At 51.8% G+C, this 19,011-nt stretch overlaps 6 protein-coding genes across 6 annotated transcripts; 4 read left to right on the top strand and 2 right to left on the bottom strand.

Annotated features, from left to right (window-relative positions):
* Positions 1-2,162: 2,162 nt before the first annotated feature.
* On the top strand, positions 2,163-5,135 carry J7T55_014903 (uncharacterized protein; the record flags this gene model as incomplete). The annotated part of the gene is made up of 8 exons (XM_053131891.1): positions 2,163-2,183; positions 2,373-2,486; positions 2,615-2,866; positions 2,932-3,480; positions 3,558-3,715; positions 4,103-4,267; positions 4,465-4,720; positions 4,866-5,135. The coding sequence occupies 8 exons, from the start codon at positions 2,163-2,165 to the stop codon at positions 5,133-5,135; spliced, it is 1,785 nt and encodes a 594-aa protein (XP_052990263.1).
* A 249-nt stretch (positions 5,136-5,384) lies between these two features.
* J7T55_014904 (small secreted protein) lies at positions 5,385-5,974 on the top strand (the record flags this gene model as incomplete). Its single annotated transcript, XM_053131892.1, has 2 exons — positions 5,385-5,687; positions 5,771-5,974. The coding sequence occupies 2 exons, from the start codon at positions 5,385-5,387 to the stop codon at positions 5,972-5,974; spliced, it is 507 nt and encodes a 168-aa protein (XP_052990264.1).
* Positions 5,975-6,170: 196 nt separating this feature from the next.
* On the bottom strand, positions 6,171-6,608 carry J7T55_014905 (uncharacterized protein; the record flags this gene model as incomplete). Its single annotated transcript, XM_053131893.1, has 1 exon — positions 6,171-6,608. One exon carries the CDS (start codon positions 6,606-6,608, stop codon positions 6,171-6,173), a length of 438 nt encoding a protein of 145 aa, XP_052990265.1.
* Positions 6,609-8,358: 1,750 nt separating this feature from the next.
* J7T55_014906 (UDP-galactose transporter) lies at positions 8,359-10,072 on the top strand (the record flags this gene model as incomplete). The annotated part of the gene is made up of 5 exons (XM_053131894.1): positions 8,359-8,451; positions 8,518-8,547; positions 8,640-8,948; positions 9,004-9,723; positions 9,803-10,072. 5 exons carry the CDS (start codon positions 8,359-8,361, stop codon positions 10,070-10,072), a joined length of 1,422 nt encoding a protein of 473 aa, XP_052990266.1.
* A 1,523-nt stretch (positions 10,073-11,595) lies between these two features.
* J7T55_014907 (uncharacterized protein) lies at positions 11,596-16,984 on the top strand (the record flags this gene model as incomplete). The annotated part of the gene is made up of 3 exons (XM_053131895.1): positions 11,596-11,944; positions 12,505-14,321; positions 14,369-16,984. 3 exons carry the CDS (start codon positions 11,596-11,598, stop codon positions 16,982-16,984), a joined length of 4,782 nt encoding a protein of 1,593 aa, XP_052990267.1.
* Positions 16,985-17,921: 937 nt separating this feature from the next.
* J7T55_014908 (gpi anchored) lies at positions 17,922-19,011 on the bottom strand (the record flags this gene model as incomplete). The annotated part of the gene is made up of 1 exon (XM_053131896.1): positions 17,922-19,011. A coding segment is annotated over one exon (1,090 nt), but the record flags the coding sequence as incomplete, so codon positions are not given.

The following is a 19,011-nucleotide window of genomic DNA, read 5'->3' on the forward strand; positions in this document are numbered from 1 at the left end:
TCAAGAAAGGTTGCTGGCCTCGTGTCACAGGCCATAGCCTTCTGTGCATGGCTGCTGGAACGCATTGCCTAAAAGAAAGCAAATAGCTCAGAAACAATAGCATTGGGGGAGATTGAGCAATATGTTGCTCGATTGCTTGGACTCGCAGCTCGGTACTTTGTAACTGTCGGCAGGTGCAACCGAGCACCACCTTAACTTAGCTTTTTCTGGTTGACAGATCAACCAGCTTGGAACAAGAAGACAACACACACAACAGACAAATCAATACAATTGCTTTACCCAATGTTTATCTCTCGTACGATCGAGACACCTACCAACAGTAACCAAGCCGTCCCTCTCCGGAGGTGAAACTTTTAGTGACAACTTCTGGTAGTTTAGCTGGATAAAATTGTAACCATAATTATGTTAATATACACATGGACATTCTACCTTTTCCTCCGTGACAAACAAGTTTTCCAATTTCACTCGTAGAAAATCATTCCTTCCTGGCGGACTCTCTTATGCTTGTGAATCATTGTGATGGGTGACTAGGTGAGTTTCGAACACTGTCGCTACCAATTATTAATGAATCACAGATTGAAGTGACGATAATGGCAGCAGAACGATATAAAATCACCTTGCGGGAGAGCCCATGAGAACAGAGCCATTCCTCAATTTCACTGGTACAACTCAGACCTCAATCCTGATAAGGGCTTGATTATTTCACCATGTGCTTTTACTACATTATTTATTACGTCTGCGACGACTGCGGCGTGACTCTCGAAACAACAACATGTAAGAAACGCGATTGTCGCAAGAAATCTTGCAACGGGGAAGTGCCTCCAGGCACTGCTATCAAGGAAACTAAAAAGAAGAGACGTGATTACAACTGCAGTTGTCATTTTCCGCTAGTGATATGAAATCGCTGGACCGCCTTCGACAAGATATGGACCTCTCAACATGCTAGCTCGTCGTAGAGTATGCTCTACATTAGTCCCCAAACATTGTTGAGTGGTAATTAGACGAACTTGGGCGATCTGTTAATTCAAAATCCATCAATATTTTCCAAGTGCTGTTGATTGTTTGCTTTTCCCACTGGTTGTGTGTGCCTTGTTGTCCTAGTCGAAGCTGATCCATCCGCTCAAAAAAGGCACGGTGCCTCTGTAGCGGATCGACCTATAGAAAAACACGAAAGGTAAACAAATTTATGATTTTCTTTTTAAAGTTGACCACAATGCATATTCCCAATCAGGTTGTCACGGTCTTTCATTCGCTCGTATCAAGATGTTCTCAAATTTATTGACCAAATCCTGAGTTCTGTTCAAATAATCTGATGATTTCTCATGTCCAGATTTCATCACGTAATTGAAATCGTTACCACATTGGTGAGGTACAATACTGTTTGTCATAGGCCAATTGACGTATTAGCTACTGACTGAGAAGGAAGCGATATGCGGAGGGTTGTAGGCTCTACGGCATGTGTTCGGCTATTCAAGAGAGCAGAAATGTCGTCCCTGAGTGAGCACTGTTGTGTCCGAAAGCGAAACTATTTGAAATCCGCACTAAATACCGATGACAAAGAAACAGTTTCTTGATCTAAGGTCACTCACCTGTTCCCCGGCTCAAAACACGTAAAATCTTGCACCGCAAAAAGGCGGAGATGCACTTGTGAGAGCTCCCAAGATATTCCTTTACCCCGACACGCTCAGCAGCGCAGGTTCCTCTCATACGTGCTGTGGCGTAGCTCCTCCTCTCATCATGCAGCTGTAATTGCCCGTACTGCCGGCACGTGTGTTGTTGTTTGCCGACGCGAACTCGCTGCGTAGGGCTAAGTCGCTCGGCTAGTGACAGATCCGGCGGATGAGAACCAGGCCGCTGCGCACCCCGTATTTAGCCCCAACTAAAGCTTTGCTTCCGTCAAAGAGGAACTAGAAAAACATTGGCACTGTGCCGATCCCGTCCACATTTGCAACTAAACCACCGCTGACAGCTCCGCCCGAACATCTATACGAAAAGCTTCACGCAACTGCCGCTCACCACCGGTCAGAAAAGGAGCGATCGGCTGTGGATTGTATAGTTTTTGACTATTGATGGATGAGGCTGCTTCCGGTATTGGCCCCACACCACGAGCAGGATATGACGGCCGTCAATTTCCACCCACAGATCATCAGACCTTCGCGGTGATGCCTAAGACCATTGCACCTGTAAGCTTGCACCTTTGCCGTGCAAAGTGCACGTGTGTGTGCCTTGTGGGCCGCCTGGGCCGCCTGAGCCTGGGATAAAGCGCTGTTAGTAGTTGCTGAACCAATACTACTGAGTGGTTCGATTTCCCATTGCTCCTCATAACCTAGAATGGCATCAGAGCTTCCATGACGGCGTGATGCTCACGGCAGAGAAGACACGAGCTGGATAGCGCTGTATCCGAGCCCGACAAGCTCAATGTCGTGCAAAAGATCGTCGCGCTCACTTGCGGCCAAGATCAGCAAATACCAGTGCTCGTACTCACCGTGAGTGTTTATAAGACGTTGTCGTCTCCGGCGTGTAAAGAAAATGAGGAAGCTTCATCATTCTCTTGACAATAACTGTCTTCACCGAAACAGCGCGGTCGAGATCAAACCAGTAATTCATAATGCAGTTCTCCACAGCCCTTATGGTCCTTGCGACCTTGTCATCGCCTTCAGTCTCAGTTCCTGTTGAGCCGCGGGCGAACTTTGATGCGCCTGCAGGAGGCGACGTCACTATCCTCAACTATGCTCTGACACTTGAGTATCTCGAGCGAAAGTTTTATCAGCAGGGTCTGGCAAACTACACCGAAACCGACTTCAAGAAGGCTGGGTTTTCCAAGGATTTCTACAAGAACCTTAAGGAGATATACTTTGATGAGCAGGTGAGCCACTGACGCCCTTTGTCGCCAAATTCGTGCTGAACGGGGTTATGACTAACCAACCATAGACACACGTCACGTTCCTCGCAGGTGCGCTCGGTAATGCCTCCATCAAGGAGCCTTCCTTTGCTTTCCCTAGCAAGGATGCCAAGTCCTTCGTGCAGCTTGCCTCGGTCCTCGAAGGCGTCGGCGTCTCTGCGTACTTGGGTGCAGCAGCGGCCATTGCCAACAAGGCGTACCTCACAGCAGCCGGCTCAATTCTTACAGTCGAGTCGCGCCACTCGTCCTACGTCCGTGCTGCTCTGGACGAATCACCCTTCCCCAAGCCGTTCGACACCCCGCTCGACTTCAACGCTGTCTACAGCTTGGCTGCTGGCTTTATCACCGGTTTTGCACCTGGAACTCCCGCGCTACCATTCAAGGCCTTCCCATCTTTGACTGTCCAGGCGAGCAAGAAGGGGTACGTTGCGGGCAAGTCGTCCGTGACTTTCACTGGCGCATATGCGTCGGCGTGTCAGGCTGGCTTGGTGCAGGGAACGACACCAGTGTATGCTGTGTTCTACTCAGGCCTGGACACTTATTACACGCCTGCGGTGATTGCTCAGAATGGCAAAGACGTAAGTTGATAAAAATCCGACTCTGAGGGTTGTTGGGCTAGAATCTCGAAGAGTGTACTGACTCGATGACTTTACAGTATACAATTAGTGCTATTCCAGGCGGAAATGCCACCGCGGGACTGCTGCCTCCAACTGGTCAGGTCTATGTGGTGCTTAGCACTGCTGATGGCACCAAGGTTAAAGTCGCGGACGAAAACACCATCTCTGGTGTTGGTATTCTGGAGATTACATCCAAGTAGGGCAAAGGCGCGAAGTTTGGGGGAGTACTGCACATTAAAAACTTGGGCGCTATAGTCTGACTATAGCAAAATAATCAACTTTTGAATAAAGCGTCGCCGTTTCAAACTAATTACACCCTATTAATAGTATACAACTACCTTAGCCTAATAATAGTTTTCACTGGCGAAACTTGCTCACTTACTACTACCTACTGCTCAGAAACAATCTAAGAGATAGCGACCATGTCCCCTCTTATGAGGCTGCTAATACACGGGAGTTTAGCCCATGCCTAGATAAAGTGGAAGCTACATAAGAGCAGTAACTCTCGAATCCACGCGCCTTTCCTCTGCTGGCGCCTTAGAATCGATCGAATGCACTAACAGACGTGCCCTTCATTCCGCAGCCAATGCATGATAGATGACATGGACATTGATCGAATCAGGAGGCCGAGAGACGTGGCCTTCGTTCGGGAAAGCGGGTCGTCGGCCGCAATGGAGAGGGGCTCCTTAATGATATTTGCGGTTTCCGGCGCAGGACCAAGTTTCCGTGTGCAATCTGGTGTGGCCAAGTCAGTCACTGCAAGTCTCATGGCCCTGATGTCAGGAGAGCTTTAAACTGAGCGGAGATATTCCGAGCGGTGCCTGGAACCAGGGGCTGAATGACACCTCCGCGAACAGCAGCCAAGCTTCCCGAAAGAGCGGCATGGCAGGCTGATGGGCATAAGAATTTCCTCCAATCACCCTGATTTTGACGGTAGAGGCCCAGAATTGCGGTTCTGGGGAAAAGTGGTTCAGACGCCAAGCAGATGTCATCCCTTTATGGTGGGCGCTTGCGGCTCAAGAGGCTAGGAGCTTTTATCAGCCAAGCAAAGCCAAGCGCCCCATATTGTAACAGGACGGTCTCGTCAAGCAACGATATCTCAAGTGGATCTTCTCGCTTGAACGCCACACCTTCGAGTAATCTGGTACCGCGCCTCCGAAGTCTCCTTGAAAATCGTGGTTTCAACGAACTGATCACCGCGGTAAGGGAAAATCTGGGGCATTTCCTAAGTTGCTGTACCAAAACATTAATGGAGATCACAGAACGGAACAGAACAGAACAACGACAAAATAGAGACTAGCCAAAGCTGCCCGAATGATGAAAATGCTGTAAATTCTTGCTAACAGGACCGCGATTCTACAAATCTCGGCATGCATCCGAGCGCAAACCTAGATGCAGTCAAGCATATCGAGCAAGCCTTGTGGAAATCGGAGCCGACAATTGTACGGGACCAGCCGAGCCGTGGAAGCGAGCAAATGGATTTCAGTAGGACGAAGGAGTTGCCCTTACCCCCTACCCATGTCATGAGTTCGCCTCAACTTCGTCTCGGATTCGCAGCCAAGATCTATCAGCCCCCAAGCTGTTTCCATATGCGACGACTGCAGTTCACACCATGAATTCCAAGCCTCCCATTCAAGCCGCCCGAAATCATGGCAGGACCGACAAGACTGCGAAGCTTCTATAAGATCTTCGCGATCGCTCGCTTGAACGATCATTATGTCTTATCTTAACCATTATCAACCACCACACCAAGACCGTCGTTCATCCCATTCTCTTCCAGCTGCGCTGTGACATTTAGTATTCCATTCACTGTTCCATCGATCCAATCTTTTCAAGACAACCAAAGTCTAATCCTCTCATTCAAAATGAAGTCTTTCACCCTCCTCGCAGCTGTCCTGGCCGCCGTGGCCTCAGCCAGCCCTATCGGCAAGCGTGCCGTCTTTGCGGACACCACCTTCAACGATATCTCCATTTCGGGAGGCACTGCCGGTAACGCAGAGGCCGAGGCCCAGCAGGCCCTGGCTGGCCTCCCTACGGACCTGACCCAGGTCGAGAAGGCGGACCTGGACTTCCTGAACTCCGTCAACCAGGTTGCCAATGATGCTGAGAAGGAGGCTTTCAACACTGCCATTGATGCGGCAACCGGAACCGAAGCCGATTCCCTTCAGGTGAGTCAATATTGCGGTTCTTATTTGTGACAAATGCACACTCAAATAAGTGTAATGATACTAATCATCACTGGTTGCAACAGATCGGCAAGATCAAGAACAAGGTCCTCAAGTTGACCGCGACTGTGATGAAGCTGCAAGCACAGCAGGCTCAGGGAGAGGACGTCGCCGACAAGCTGGCCGAGGAGCAGACCAAGCTCGCGAACAACATCAAGCAGGATGTGGCCGAGGCCGGCAACGCATCGACCAACGTTCAGTTCGACGGCGCCATCTCGGCCGGCAACTAAAGGTAGCCTAAAGAGAGGACCAGAGAATGACGGGGACAGACTGCCGAATCTGCGATTCAGGCCTTCTGTTGGACAGTGTTTTGATGATAGCCCGGGGCTGTAATGACGACCTGTTAAGGACAGAGGATGAGATACCATAAGCTGGCAATGTCGACTCGAATAGGCCAGAGAGACTGGGCAATGGGTGCCCAGAGTGTTATAGCGAGCTAATGAGCATTTTCGGTCGAGTGCGTCGAACCAAGATCACTTGATCCACTTCATCAATCTCTTCGAAAAGGTGATAGAATTGTTCAGCTTCCAGTAGACCATTCCCGTGATCACATATGCGCCGTGCTCGATGCATCTTGACGCCGACATCGTCAATCGCCGGGACAGTCCGTCCTCCGTAAACTGCCGTGCCGAGAAGTTTGGTGGGCCAGCTGTTGAGTAGATGCCGCCTCTCGGATGCTGTGGATCTCCCGACAGTGGTGAGACGGACCCGGTCACGGGAGCGCTCGCCAGGTTTCAGGGCCGGAAGCGACGGCCAACCAGCTCTGGCCCCGTCCCCCGATGCAGAGAGGTGACATTGGCCAGTGTCCCTGGCCTGAAGCCAAAATCTGCCCATCTGGCAAGAGATCGAACCCCCAGGCTTCATGGTTGTGGGAGGGGTGACGGGGTGCGCCGTGACACAGCGTCTATTAGACCCCTTTGTCTCTGGGGTTGAAGGCCACTACTCGGTAGTGTACCGCGCTGCGAATGCTAGTCTTTCGAATGGCGTGCATGCTGGCAATGATGAGGCTCGCATGACCTTCCGTAGGGTGTGCTCTAAATGCCGATCAAGGCTAAGGCGGACCCGAGGGGTGGGAAAAGGGTGGTTACATGGTGGACTACCAGACTACCCGCTGTTCGACAACCGCCCGCAAAAATCGAAGACGTTGCGGTGAGCCAGGCAGGGCTGTCCCAGGGTTGGTTACACGTTGGTGGAGTTAGAATCCATGGGTAGAAGAACCGTCTACACGTGTAAAGAGACCAATCGAAGTCATGCGTCAGCACTTCACCTCATCCAAGACTGTTGTGGTGGAAAGCAGCGGCCCATGTAAAAATAGGGAATCCTCTCTGATCCTGGTGGTCTAGCAGTGGTCTCCCGGCTGGGGCTGAACTGGTGGGTAGAGGGGTCCAGCGATCCTGGATGCACGATAGAACTAGCGTACAGTACTAACAAGTTTTGCCTCATCTCCAACTACAGTCAGATACTGCCCCCGGACAGGAAGTAACTCCCCACCAGAGATCATGGGTGCAGAAAAGCCCACCCAAATGCAGTGTGCCCCTGGGGGCCTGCAGCCTCTTTCGTCATGCAGTCACCAAAAGCAAACATCCACCAGCTGAATTGAAATGAAGCCCAGAAGAATTGGATTGATTGGGACATACCAGTTCTTGCCTGGCCACCTGACCTTGCCATACAGCACACCTTGCCCGATTTTACTTGGAAGCTGGGCTGACGGGCTGTCGGACGATTTTTGGTCCATAGCTGGGTAGCTCCGGCAGCACAGCCCTGACAGCTCATTGACTGAACCACCAGCCTCTCTGTCCCACAACACCATCATCGATCAGCACTGACAGCTCCCCAGGTGCTGCTCCCGTTGACGTGATGTTTGACAGATCAGTTCTAGTCCCACTGCTAGTGAGCCCAGGCTGTCCAGGTGGCCTATTGATTGATGCTTGCTTGTCAAGGTCCAGCCCATTGAGCTGTGCTACGTGTTTCTTCTTAGCGCCTCTGGGAGTCTTCCATTCCTGACCTCATCTGGGCTCTTCAATTGTACCAGTCTGCCCCTGGGTTCACTCACCGTGTACATAATATCAGCGCCTTGATAATATCATCCAGTCTCCCAAGAAAGTTTCAGGTTGAGCAGACACTCTCAGTTGGGCCTCAGGATCCATCCACCATCACAAGTCATATTCGCTTGCAGTCACATCTGATCGCTAGCCAAGGGTGAATATCCCGAGGTCGAAAATCCTTGGGTAGGATCAGGGGTAAGGGCGCATTGGCCCCTGCCTGGCCTCTCTACCCTGCTCACCCTGCGGTTGCCAGCTCCAAATCTGGAATCTGGACCTGGGGTCGAAGGGTCGGGCCAAACAACGGGACCCTCTTCTTTTTTTTGCCGCTTTGAGCTGCGCTGCGCTGCCCACCTTCACACGCGGATCTTGACGTCGACCTGCCCACCTGCTGGCCCACAAGACCAGGGCACATCTCTTGGACTGAGCTTTCTCTCCACCACTTTCCTTCCTCGCAACATAGACGCCTTCTCGTTACAAGACGTAGGAAAATTGTTTCGCGTGACCATACCAGGACTCGAAGCACCACCATTGCTAAACCCATCGAGGGACCACCATTGCCTGGATCCATCATGGCTCTACTCGATGCCCCCCAGGCCAAAGGCGCCATGAAGGGGGGTCCAACTCTCTTTGGAGTGCCCATGAAGCAGGCATCACTCATTACCGTGAGCCGGCACTTCTGCAAGCTCCTTTGGATGCATTGAGACAAATGCTGATGTCCTTTTCCACAGTTGACGTTCCAAAACTCAGCTCTTATCCTCGTGCGTCGCGCCCCATAGTCTCCCGAGCCAGACAGCAACCAGCGACGAGGCTGTACGCATGGTCTTTTGGCTAACTAGTTGCCTTCCTACAGATCATGCATTACAGTCGGATAATGCAACCGTCTGGAGACCACAGATACTTCACGAGCACGGCAGTGTTCCTGAACGAGGTCATCAAGCTTGCCATTTCTGCCACATTTGCCCTCTATGATGTCTCAAGGAGCCTTGCGCCCCAGACGCCTGCCACCGTACTGTTTGAGCAGATATACCACTCAGTGTTCAGCGGGGATGGGTGGAAACTGGCAATACCCGCGACATTGTACACCTTCGAGAACACGCTGCAGTACGTGGCTCTGGGGAACCTGGACCCAGTGCACTTCCAGGTCCTGTATCAGCTGAAGGTGCGTCGCAAGCCTAGACATGGCTGCGCAAGCGCAAAGAGCTGACAAAACCTAGATTCTCACGACGGCCGTCTTCACCGTTCTCCTCCTCGGCCGACCTCTTAGTGCCAAGCGCTGGACAGCTGTGGTACTCCTCACAATCGGCGTCGCTGTTGTGTCCTTGCCCACCGATCCGAAAGAACCTTCGATATCCATCCACGACTACAGTGACCACTTCTTCCCGCGATCGATGCACGAACTCGGACAAGCTGCAGGCGGAGCGGTCGATGTGGCGCGCCACCTTACGAAGAGAGCCGTGGATGGGCTCACCGAGGGCGTAACGAGTCTACACAAGCGATCAGCCACGTACGAGGGCATAGAAGAAGATCTCGACGTGGGGCCGAAGATGAACTATTCTCTCGGTGTGAGCGCCGTCCTCGTTGCAGCCGTCCTGTCTGGCCTCACGGGGGTATATTTCGAAAAGGTGCTCAAGGAGTCGAACTCGCCCGTTTCTGTATGGACGCGAAACATTCAGCTGTCGTTCTACAGCCTCTTTCCTGCTCTCTTCTTCGGGGTCATCATGAAGGATGGAGAGGAAATTGCCAAACATGGGTTCTTTGAGGGCTACAACTCCGTCGTTTGGACAGCTATCGTCTTCCAAGCGATTGGCGGCGTGCTAACGAGCCTCTGCATAAACTACGCGGACAACATTGCCAAGAACTTTGCTACAAGCATCAGCATTGTTGTCAGCTTCATATTTAGCCTCTGGTTCTTCGGCTTCCAGGTATCTGTCATGGTAAGCTGTCCTTTTGGAAGCCGCCCCCATCGGAAGCGCCGAGAATGGTCACTCCGCACAAATTTCTAACATTAACTAGTTCGTCTTTGGCACCGCCTTGGTCATCTTCTCGACATGGCTGTACAGTGGCCCCGACAGGAAGCGCGGTCGACCGCCGCCCATCAGCATCGTCAGCTACGAGAAGACAGTCATCGCATCCACGCCAAGACTGCAATCTCCAGAGGACACCAAGTTGCTCAATCCGATGGATTCCGCTACATCCCTCGGTCTGTCGACCTCCAGGCCATCGACGCCATTGAGACACCATGCGAGGGTCCCGTCTGCTAGAGGCAAGGCGCGAGACGAGTAGAGTTGAACAGACGAGACCAAGATGACGATGCATCAATGCTGCATGTTGAGCCATTTTCAAGGTCATGAGTGGATGAAGTAAAACGAGACGCAGAAGGGAAAAGGTGCATGGTGTTTCCGCCTTCAGAAGGATTGTATACAGGTCCTGGGCGGAACACCACCGTAGAATGGGCATAACGAGTGCGGAAGAGTTACGATAAACGATACCCAATTTGAAGCAAGCTTCAGAAACAAACTCCAAAAGAGAATGAACTGCAGATAGATGCGAGACGATGGTGCCTACAAGAACGGTGGAAGAAATTGCTGGTTTTCCTGGGAATATCACGTCACGCTGGACGACCAGCAACCTTATCCTGAAATATAAACCAAAAAAGAAGATCGGATTTTATCACTGTGGATGAAAATCGCTCCAGTACCTGTGGTCATGGAAGTGTCCATCACATTTTGTGCGCGCATAGTACATGTTTGATCGGTGAATATGGTGGAACTCTACAGCGCTTTTTATATGCGACGCATAGGCATGTGGAGATCTACGGGATCTCGAGATCTCACATGTTGAGGTCGCAAAAAGAAGACGGAGCTTTCAAGGACGAGAGGTTCGGGAGTTCTCGAGGTGTAAGCCAAATAAGACAGCTGGTCGTGTGAGCTGCAAAGACATCATTCGCCTATCGTGCAATTTACGCGACCATGGCTTAAGACAAAGCATACTTGTGCCGCCATCACAAGCAAAGGTAGTCGGAGCAGTACTTCACACACACATGACTGTCTAAATTTTGTCTCCGTAAAGAGCTTACGTTCTCCGAGTTGGCTCGTGTGGATGTTGTTCCTTCCTTGAGACCGCACCGCAACAGCGCCTTCCCGCCTCGCCTCCTTCCGAAGCTGGTTCAAGCAGCATCGATAAGCCTTTTGCTGCCTGTTCCAGGGTCAAGCTTCTCAACTCCAATAATAGCCCCTGCGGACACCTGTCACCTTCTCGTCTCCCAGCCGGCCGTCCTGTACTCGAGATACGCTTCCCCGGCACAGCGAGCCTCCAATCCCAGCGTCCGATCGTTCATCAAGATACTGATAACGAAACCATACAAGGTCTACTCGACCTCGCTGTCCCTTCCGATTCTTCATTGATGTCTTCCGCCAGGGTTGATGGCTTGAACTAGCAGCTCGACCAACTGTTCTTCAAGAGTAATTTAGCTTTCGTGGTCTTCGTGGTGACCTAAGAGGTCTTTTGTTCTCCTTCAGAGCCACTTCAAATACCAGCGGACTTGTCTTCCTCCCACACCATTCCAATCGCGGCACGAAGGCGTCGTCCAGCTTTGCAATCCATCTCCTCTCTGCGATCGAGTCGAAGTGTGAAGCGGCGTGTAAGACGGGGTCGAATTTTACTTCACAGAAAGTTATCGATCTTCCACTTGGCCTTGCCGGCACTCTTCGCGGCTTGGGCATAGTTGCTGTCAGAGCATTTCCACCATCATTCTGCAGTTGGGCCTGCGTTTAATCACGCTTTGAGGGAACAATTAATTGAGCATAATGTCGGAAATCGGGAATTCTACCATCCGTGATGGCCAAGATGGAGTCAATTTGCGAATATCTGCACAAGATCTCTCTGGACTGGGCTCGGACGTCCAGAATCTGCTCAAGCAACTTGCTGCTTCGCAACAGGGTCAACAACAAGAGCGGCAGACAACATATTGTTCGCAGTCAGAGATTCCAGCAAACATTCCATCAAGAAATGGTCGGGAGATGATTCAACACCCAGCTTCCCTCGCCCCTACTACAGTTCCACCTGCCAGGAATGGTCACCACCACCTCATCACGAACAGTTGGCAGCACGAAATAGCATTGCAAGAACCGACTGAACTGGCTCTGGACGATTTCGGTAAGTCATGGATGCTAATGGATCTTCCTTGAAAGGATATTGAGGGGAGCTGACGTGCGTTGTTAACAATTCTAAAGATCGTCAGCTTCTTGCAAGTCAGGAGCCGGCAAAAATGCGAGCACCGTACATGACGTCGGATTACTGCCTGCCAGCTGCATCACCTTTCTTAGGAACGTCGCAGTCTTTGAGTGCACCAGCTAGATCTTTGTCTTCAACTGCATTCTCCACTACACCAACCCTGTCGTCGTCGAGACTCACTCTGCCTTCGAGTCTTTCAAACCCAGAGATTAGGGGGCCAGCGACCCGCGCACTCTATTCTCCTGCGAACGGTTCAGAACCTACCCCGTGGCAACTCCATGAGCCAGTGCAAAGAAACGCGTTGCCTCACTTTGGTCAACTGGCGTCGTGCCCTGCTCCGAAACAATTATCTTGGGGGCTACAGAGATCCCTATCCCGAGATCCCCTAATAGCGACGGAGCGAATTGCGCCTCAACCTCAGTGCAAGTGACCTTGATTTTCTGTGAACTTCATTTTTCGAATGCTGATTATTTGATCCGTAGCTACCCTCAACGCAACGAAGCATTTTACTGTGCAGAGTTCTTCTTCCCCAGTCGGGATGAGCTCATCGTCGAGTCCCGCTGCGAAAGCAAGCCTCCGCCGGCAAACCCTCCCCGGATCGTCGAGAGTCTCAACCGCTTCATCATCAAACTCCCGAAACTCACGATCCTTAGAGCTTGCACACGCACCTCCCATCGCCAATGGGATCAACTTGATCAACCCCCGGGAAGTCCTCCCCGACCGATTTCGGCAAATCTTTCCCTACGATCTCTTCAATGCCGTCCAATCGAAGTGCTTCGAGGACGTCTATCAGACAAACGACAATCTTGTCGTTTCAGCGCCAACTGGCAGTGGGAAGACAGCGATTCTCGAGCTTTCGATTTGCAAGCTTGCGCAGCTGAAGGGCGACGAAATCTATAAAATCGTCTATCTATGCCCACTGAAGGCTCTCTGCACTGAAAGGGCCAATGACTGGAGACAGAAATTTGGATTGCTGGCCATAGAAGTTGCAGAGCTGACGGGAGATACCTCGCATGCCGAAATGAGACGCGTCCGTCAGGCCACTATTATCATCACAACTCCAGAGAAATGGGATTCAATTACCAGAAGCTGGTCTGATCATCGCAAGCTCCTCGACTTAGTTGAACTATTCCTCATCGATGAGGTACATCTTCTCAAAGAGCCACGAGGATCAACTCTCGAGGCTGTGGTGTCCCGCATGAAGACCCGTGGCGCGAACGTACGCTTCGTCGCTCTCAGCGCAACCGTTCCGAACTCAGACGATGTTGCACGATGGCTCGGTAGGGACCACACCAGTTCAGGACTTCCAGCTCGCCGAGCAACGTTCGGAGAAGAATTTCGCCCCGTGAAGCTGCAGAAGTTTGTGTATGGTTTCGACAAGAAGACAAATGATTACCAATTCGATACCTTTTTAACCGATCAATTATATCCACACATCGCCAAACATTCTCAGAAAAAGCCGATTCTGGTCTTCTGTCAGACCCGTAAGAGCTGCCAGAGCTCAGCAAAGAAATTGGCTGAGGAGTGGAATGAGCGCCAGCCCCAATTAAGGCCGTGGCCTGAGCCCGGGAAACGCATCCCTGTCATCAGTCCTGAACTCCAAGAGATCGTGAGATATGGCGTTGCATTTCATCACGCTGGTCTCGATGCGCAAGATAGACGAGCTATCGAGCAGGCATTCCTGGATGGCCGTCTCAGTGTCATTTGCTGCACCTCGACTCTCGCTATGGGATTGAACCTACCATGCCATATGGTAGTACTCAAAGGTACCACGTCATACCAAGAAAGTTCAATCGCCGAGCTCAGCGACTTGGAAATCATGCAGATGCTGGGTCGTGCTGGAAGGCCACAATTCGGCAACAGCGGTGTTGCTGTAATTCTCACAAGAGCACGAAACAAGCAACACTACGAGGACATGGGATCGGGACAGCAGATCCTTGAAAGCACGCTCCACCAGAACTTGATCGAGCATTTGAATTCAGAGATTAATTTGGGAACCTTCCAGGATATCCAAAAGGCCAAGGAGTGGTTGAATGGAACATTTCTTGCTGTCCGACTTGACCGCAACCCAATATACTACAAACTGACAGAAACGAATTCTCTCACCTCTCCGCTTGATGACAGGCTTGAAGAAATCTGTGAAACAGACATTTCCAAATTGCAGCAAGCAGGGCTTGTCACGGAAGAACCAACATTTCGTTCCACAGATTATGGCCGTGCAATGTCAAGATACGTAATACGGTTCAGCTCGATGCAAAGGATTTTACAAATTCCTCAAGGTGCGAAGATGGAGCAGGTGGTGAGTTCTCCCGCTAAGCCGTTCTCGATTGAGGCTAACGAAAGCAGTTGACAGCTGTGTGTGAAGCAGATGAATTCAAGGACTTTCGCTGGAGAACTCACGAACGTGATGTGTTTCGCGAACTGAACAAGAACCCTTTCATCGTTTACCCTATCAAAGAGGCCATCAACACGATGGCGCACAGAGTTTCTCTTCTGCTGCAAGCGGCCTTGGGATGTGTGGACTTGTCTGATGTACCTGAAGTCGTTCGACGGCAGATGATATTGGACACGGGCCTTCTGTTTGAGAAGATGCACCGCCTCGTACGCGCGGTTGTCGAATGCAAGGCGAGTGATTTGGATGGAGTCACATGTCGAACAGCTCTCGAGCTTGCACGGTCGATGGCAGCCAGAGCCTGGGAAGGGAAGTCTATGCAACTAACGCAGATCCCCCAGCTCGGGCCAGTATTCATGCGAAAGTTGGTTGCCTCCGGAATCACAACAGTGCATGATTTGGCAAAGGCTGGCACGAGCAACATCGAAAGAATACTGAGCCGAAATCCACCATTCGGCAAAAAGATGATGGATGAGTTGGCACACTTTCCGCGGCTAACCATTGAAGCACGTATTGTGACGAACAATCCTCAGACTCGTCACTCGCGCATGCAACCAATAGCTCGTATTGACGTGACCCTCGGCTTCTCAAACACTTTGGACAAGTTAAGATGGCGTGGCAAAATCCCTTCTGTCACATTCATGGCCGAAACCACGGAAGGTGTGCTTGCGCATTGGTGGAGGGGCTCGATCAACAAGTTCAAAAAGGAGAACGATCATAAAATGTCGTTGCACTTCGAAGTAGACCTCAGTGATTTCTTTGAAGAAATCATCTGCTACTTTGCATGCGAAGACATTGTCGGCACCGTTGTCACTAGAAAGCTCCAGCACGGCCTGCCAGCGTCTGCCTTCCTTCCTAAGCCGAAGGCTACACCACAACCCTTCAGGACGCCTGATCAATCCGCAGCTTCTTGGATGGACGATGATATTGGTGACAATGACTTATTGGAGGTCACCAAAGAGAGACAGAGTGATGGCGAGGAGCGCCTCGCAGTGTCAGACGTCGACTCACAGTGGTCTTTGATGGATCGTGACGGGAGTTTCCGCGCCGACAACAAGCTTTCAACACAAGAGGAAAACCTTAGACCTTCTCAAGAAAGCGAAAAGGAGGACATCCCGTGGCAACCCGTTCAACTTCCCAACGGCAAGTTTAAATGCAATCATCACTGCGCTGATGCCGGGTTCAAGATCAGCAGCGGCAAAGCTTGCGCCCATAGGTGCTGCCGTGAAGGCCTTGATAAGCCCAGAAAGCCGAAGCGCCTGAGTTTGAAGAGGAAGGCAGATACTGAGGAGGTTGTTGTTGCTGATTCAAGATCGTGGCCGACCTCAGACCCGCCCACCAAAAGAACCAAGACGGCTCTTTCACAGATGCCAGAGGCCCAAACGTCAAGTCAAAAGCAAGATTCATCAATGGGTACTTTGAGTTGTGCCACTGCAAACAGACAAGACCACAGGTTGATTGACCTTGACGACTTCGACTTGGATGGGGATGGCTTGATTGATCTGACTCAGTTCGAAGGCGCTCATGTGGACGCTCCTCATAACTCGCATCGCAGCCAGTACAAACCAAAAAGCTTCACGAGCAAGAAGGAGTTGGCTGAAAATGAGGCTGGAATTTTTGAGGGTCTCTCTGACGATGCATTGCAGCACAACATAGGCCCCCCATTTGGAGATACGCGCATTCCCAATGATAGCGTTGTCGCTGGCAAAAAGACGAGTCCACTGCATCCCGAACTTCTGAAAGCTCGGAGCAACAGTACCGACAACTTTTCAGGCGACTCAGTTGTTGAGGGCTTGGATACGAGTGACTGTGACGGGAAGCCGTCTCGTGAACAAAGCTTCCAAGTGCGCACCACGGGCGCTTCGAAAAGGAGGCTCGAAGACATCGCGGACAATCAATTCCTCGAGGGTGACGAGAATGGACTCACCTCGAGAGAGTCATCATCGACGAGTCCGCCTACGATGACAAGGTATCTTAGACAGATGACTGCCAAAGGTCGTCGCGAAAGCGAATCCCGAATCAACGTGGAGCGCCACCGGAAAGCCTTGTCATACACTTTCATTGACTTCGATGAACATTCTCTCTCACCTGACGAGTGTGGAATGGCAACTAGGGTTCAGGAAGTCGACAATCCTCCATCATATGTATTTTCCACCAATCTCGATACTATCATCCAGCAAGAGGGCGTCAAGGACGTAAGTGCGCAGTACCCTGAAGAAGACGGCCTTTTCTCAGACAAGTACGCGCTGCCTACGCCACACACAACTTCCTCCATTCACGATGCCCTTGTTCAGCAAGAGAGTATCATCGAAGTGGAAGGGAAAGATTCTCAAGAACAGACGTATATTTTCTCGGACAAGTATATGCTGCCTCCGCCTAAGGATGCTTTTGGCGAATGCAGTGTCATCCCACCGTGCCCCAATGTGGGGAACCCGCATGGGACGGGGGAGATCGACTATTTCCCCAAGAATTACAGTCGATCCGAGAAACCACAGCAAGGAGATCCAGAATGGGAGGGGTTTGAGCCAGATTTCACCGATGATTTCCGGGACCTTGTGGAGTTCATCTAGTCGGAGCGATGGAAAGCGAATTGCGGGCACGCCGACGCCTGCAAGACCTGAAGGAAGCAAATGCGCAGCGATGGGAGTATTGACGAAGTTTGATCACTTTTGACTCAATCAGCTTTGAAGTCTTGAGCCAGGGTTTTTTTGTGGAAATTAGGGGTTCGGGCTCGCGTTGATCCATAACATTGTCTGTAAAAAGGTCGGCATTTCGTCAAATGCTGGCGCTGAATGGGGAATCTTGCTTGCAAATGGGGCTGAAGTCGTGACTTTGATGCCATTGAGAAAATATTGCTGACTAGCAGCGCTGCGTTTCATAGCTCATCAGTTTCTGTTCAGGCCGTCCTGGTTTGAGGTAATGGCGATGTTTTGCGTTCTTACCTTTCTTTCAACCGAGTAGTGCTGGTTTCTTGTGATTCAGGTAGAACAGCTACCGGATCTCCTCTCTTCCTCTTCGCAATGAAACCTCCTCGTAACGGAGCTTGGCCTAGTGGTCCAAAAACTGTTTTGTCTCGAGCTTGCGATAACAGTCGATTCCGTGAAAGTTTCAACCATCTTGTGAATCACGGGTGATTTGGTTCAACATTAGTAAGAATGCTCGCAGAATTGGACAACCCAAATCCGCAAGGGTTCCTTTTTATTGTCCCGTTGAGTGTTTTGAATTGCTTTTCTGTCTCAGGACGAACACAAATTATATCATCGCCCAATTCAATCCGGTAAGGGCTTAAGTCAAGTCAACCCTTGTACTCCTCTTAGTTACGCTGTGAGTTGTTGCTTTACTCCATTGCTCCCCGACTCTCACAGGCTGCAAGCCTTGTCTTCCCTGTCTAAATCTATGTTTCGCTCCTGAACATGCATTCCTTTACATTTGCCAAGTCCCCGCCCAATGAACCCCTTTGTTTCTGAAATAATCGATTGTATGACTGCTGGGTGGCGATTTTCGCCCTCAATTTGGTAATAAAATCAGATCGTTTTCCAAACTCTCCAGGGCCTCGCTCGCCGCTGGATCATTCCTCTGCTCTGCGTGATATTGCAAGAGTTTCCGCAAGTCGTCCACCCAGTGCTTCGAGCTTTCATCATCGTTCCAGGCCCTGACGTCCTCGACAGCATGCCGGAGCCGCCCCCTCCTGTTGCTCTCTGACTGCTTCTGGTCCTCCCGCCACTGCACGTCCTCGTACGCGACCCTTGCCCCGACCTCTTGGCCGTCGAGCTGGCGCCTCGAGACGCGGTACGAGAGCATGGCACAGTTGGCAACCTCGAAGTCCTCGACGCTCGCAGGCGCGTGGCCCAGCACGCGCAGCAGCGACTTGTTGCAGCGGTTGTGCAGCACGAGCATGACGCAAGCCCCCGAGGGAACCCCCTCATCGCTGAAAATGTCGTCCAGCACGCCGCGCACGCGCCGGTCCACGTCGACGTACACCTCATCGTGGAACGGGTCCTGCTCCGGCACGTCCAGAGTATACTGGACCTCCACGCCCAGGCCCGCCTTGAGCTGCTCGACCAGCGCCCGTATGCTCTCCCTGCTGCCCCGCCGGTCCGACTGGTGCCCGTGGCGATACCCCATCCACTCGCGCAGGCCCTCCTTGACGCGTAGCGTCACGGGCCCGCCGCACCCGCCAGCACCACCACCACCCGGCCGGTCCAGCCCGGCGTGCTTGATCATGTACATGGCCGTCTCGACGCAGCGGCGCAGCGGCGACGAGTAGACCGTCACGGGCCGCGGCGCGGCGGCAGCCTCCTCCTCCTCGGAGCAGCCGCTGCCCATCGTCATCATCATCTCCTGCAGCAGCATCTCGCCGGCCGCGCGGGCATCGTGGGCGCCCTCGGGCGTGAGATGCGGGTCGAAGTTCTTGCGCAGCTGGGATAGGTACCGCCAGGCGACGGGGCGGCCCCAGGCGTTGGAGTCGTCGTTGTGCGGCGTGTTGCCGTGGCGGACGGTGTAAATGATCTTGGTGTCGTTGTTGCTGTTGCTGTTGCTGTTGCTGTTGCTGTTGCTGTTGCTGTTGCTGTTGCTGTTGCTGTTGCTGTTGCTGTTG

Source organism: Diaporthe amygdali (genome assembly GCF_026229845.1).
Source record: "Diaporthe amygdali strain CAA958 chromosome Unknown NODE_28_length_639089_cov_64_968398, whole genome shotgun sequence".
In the NCBI taxonomy this organism is placed as follows: domain Eukaryota; kingdom Fungi; phylum Ascomycota; class Sordariomycetes; order Diaporthales; family Diaporthaceae; genus Diaporthe; species Diaporthe amygdali.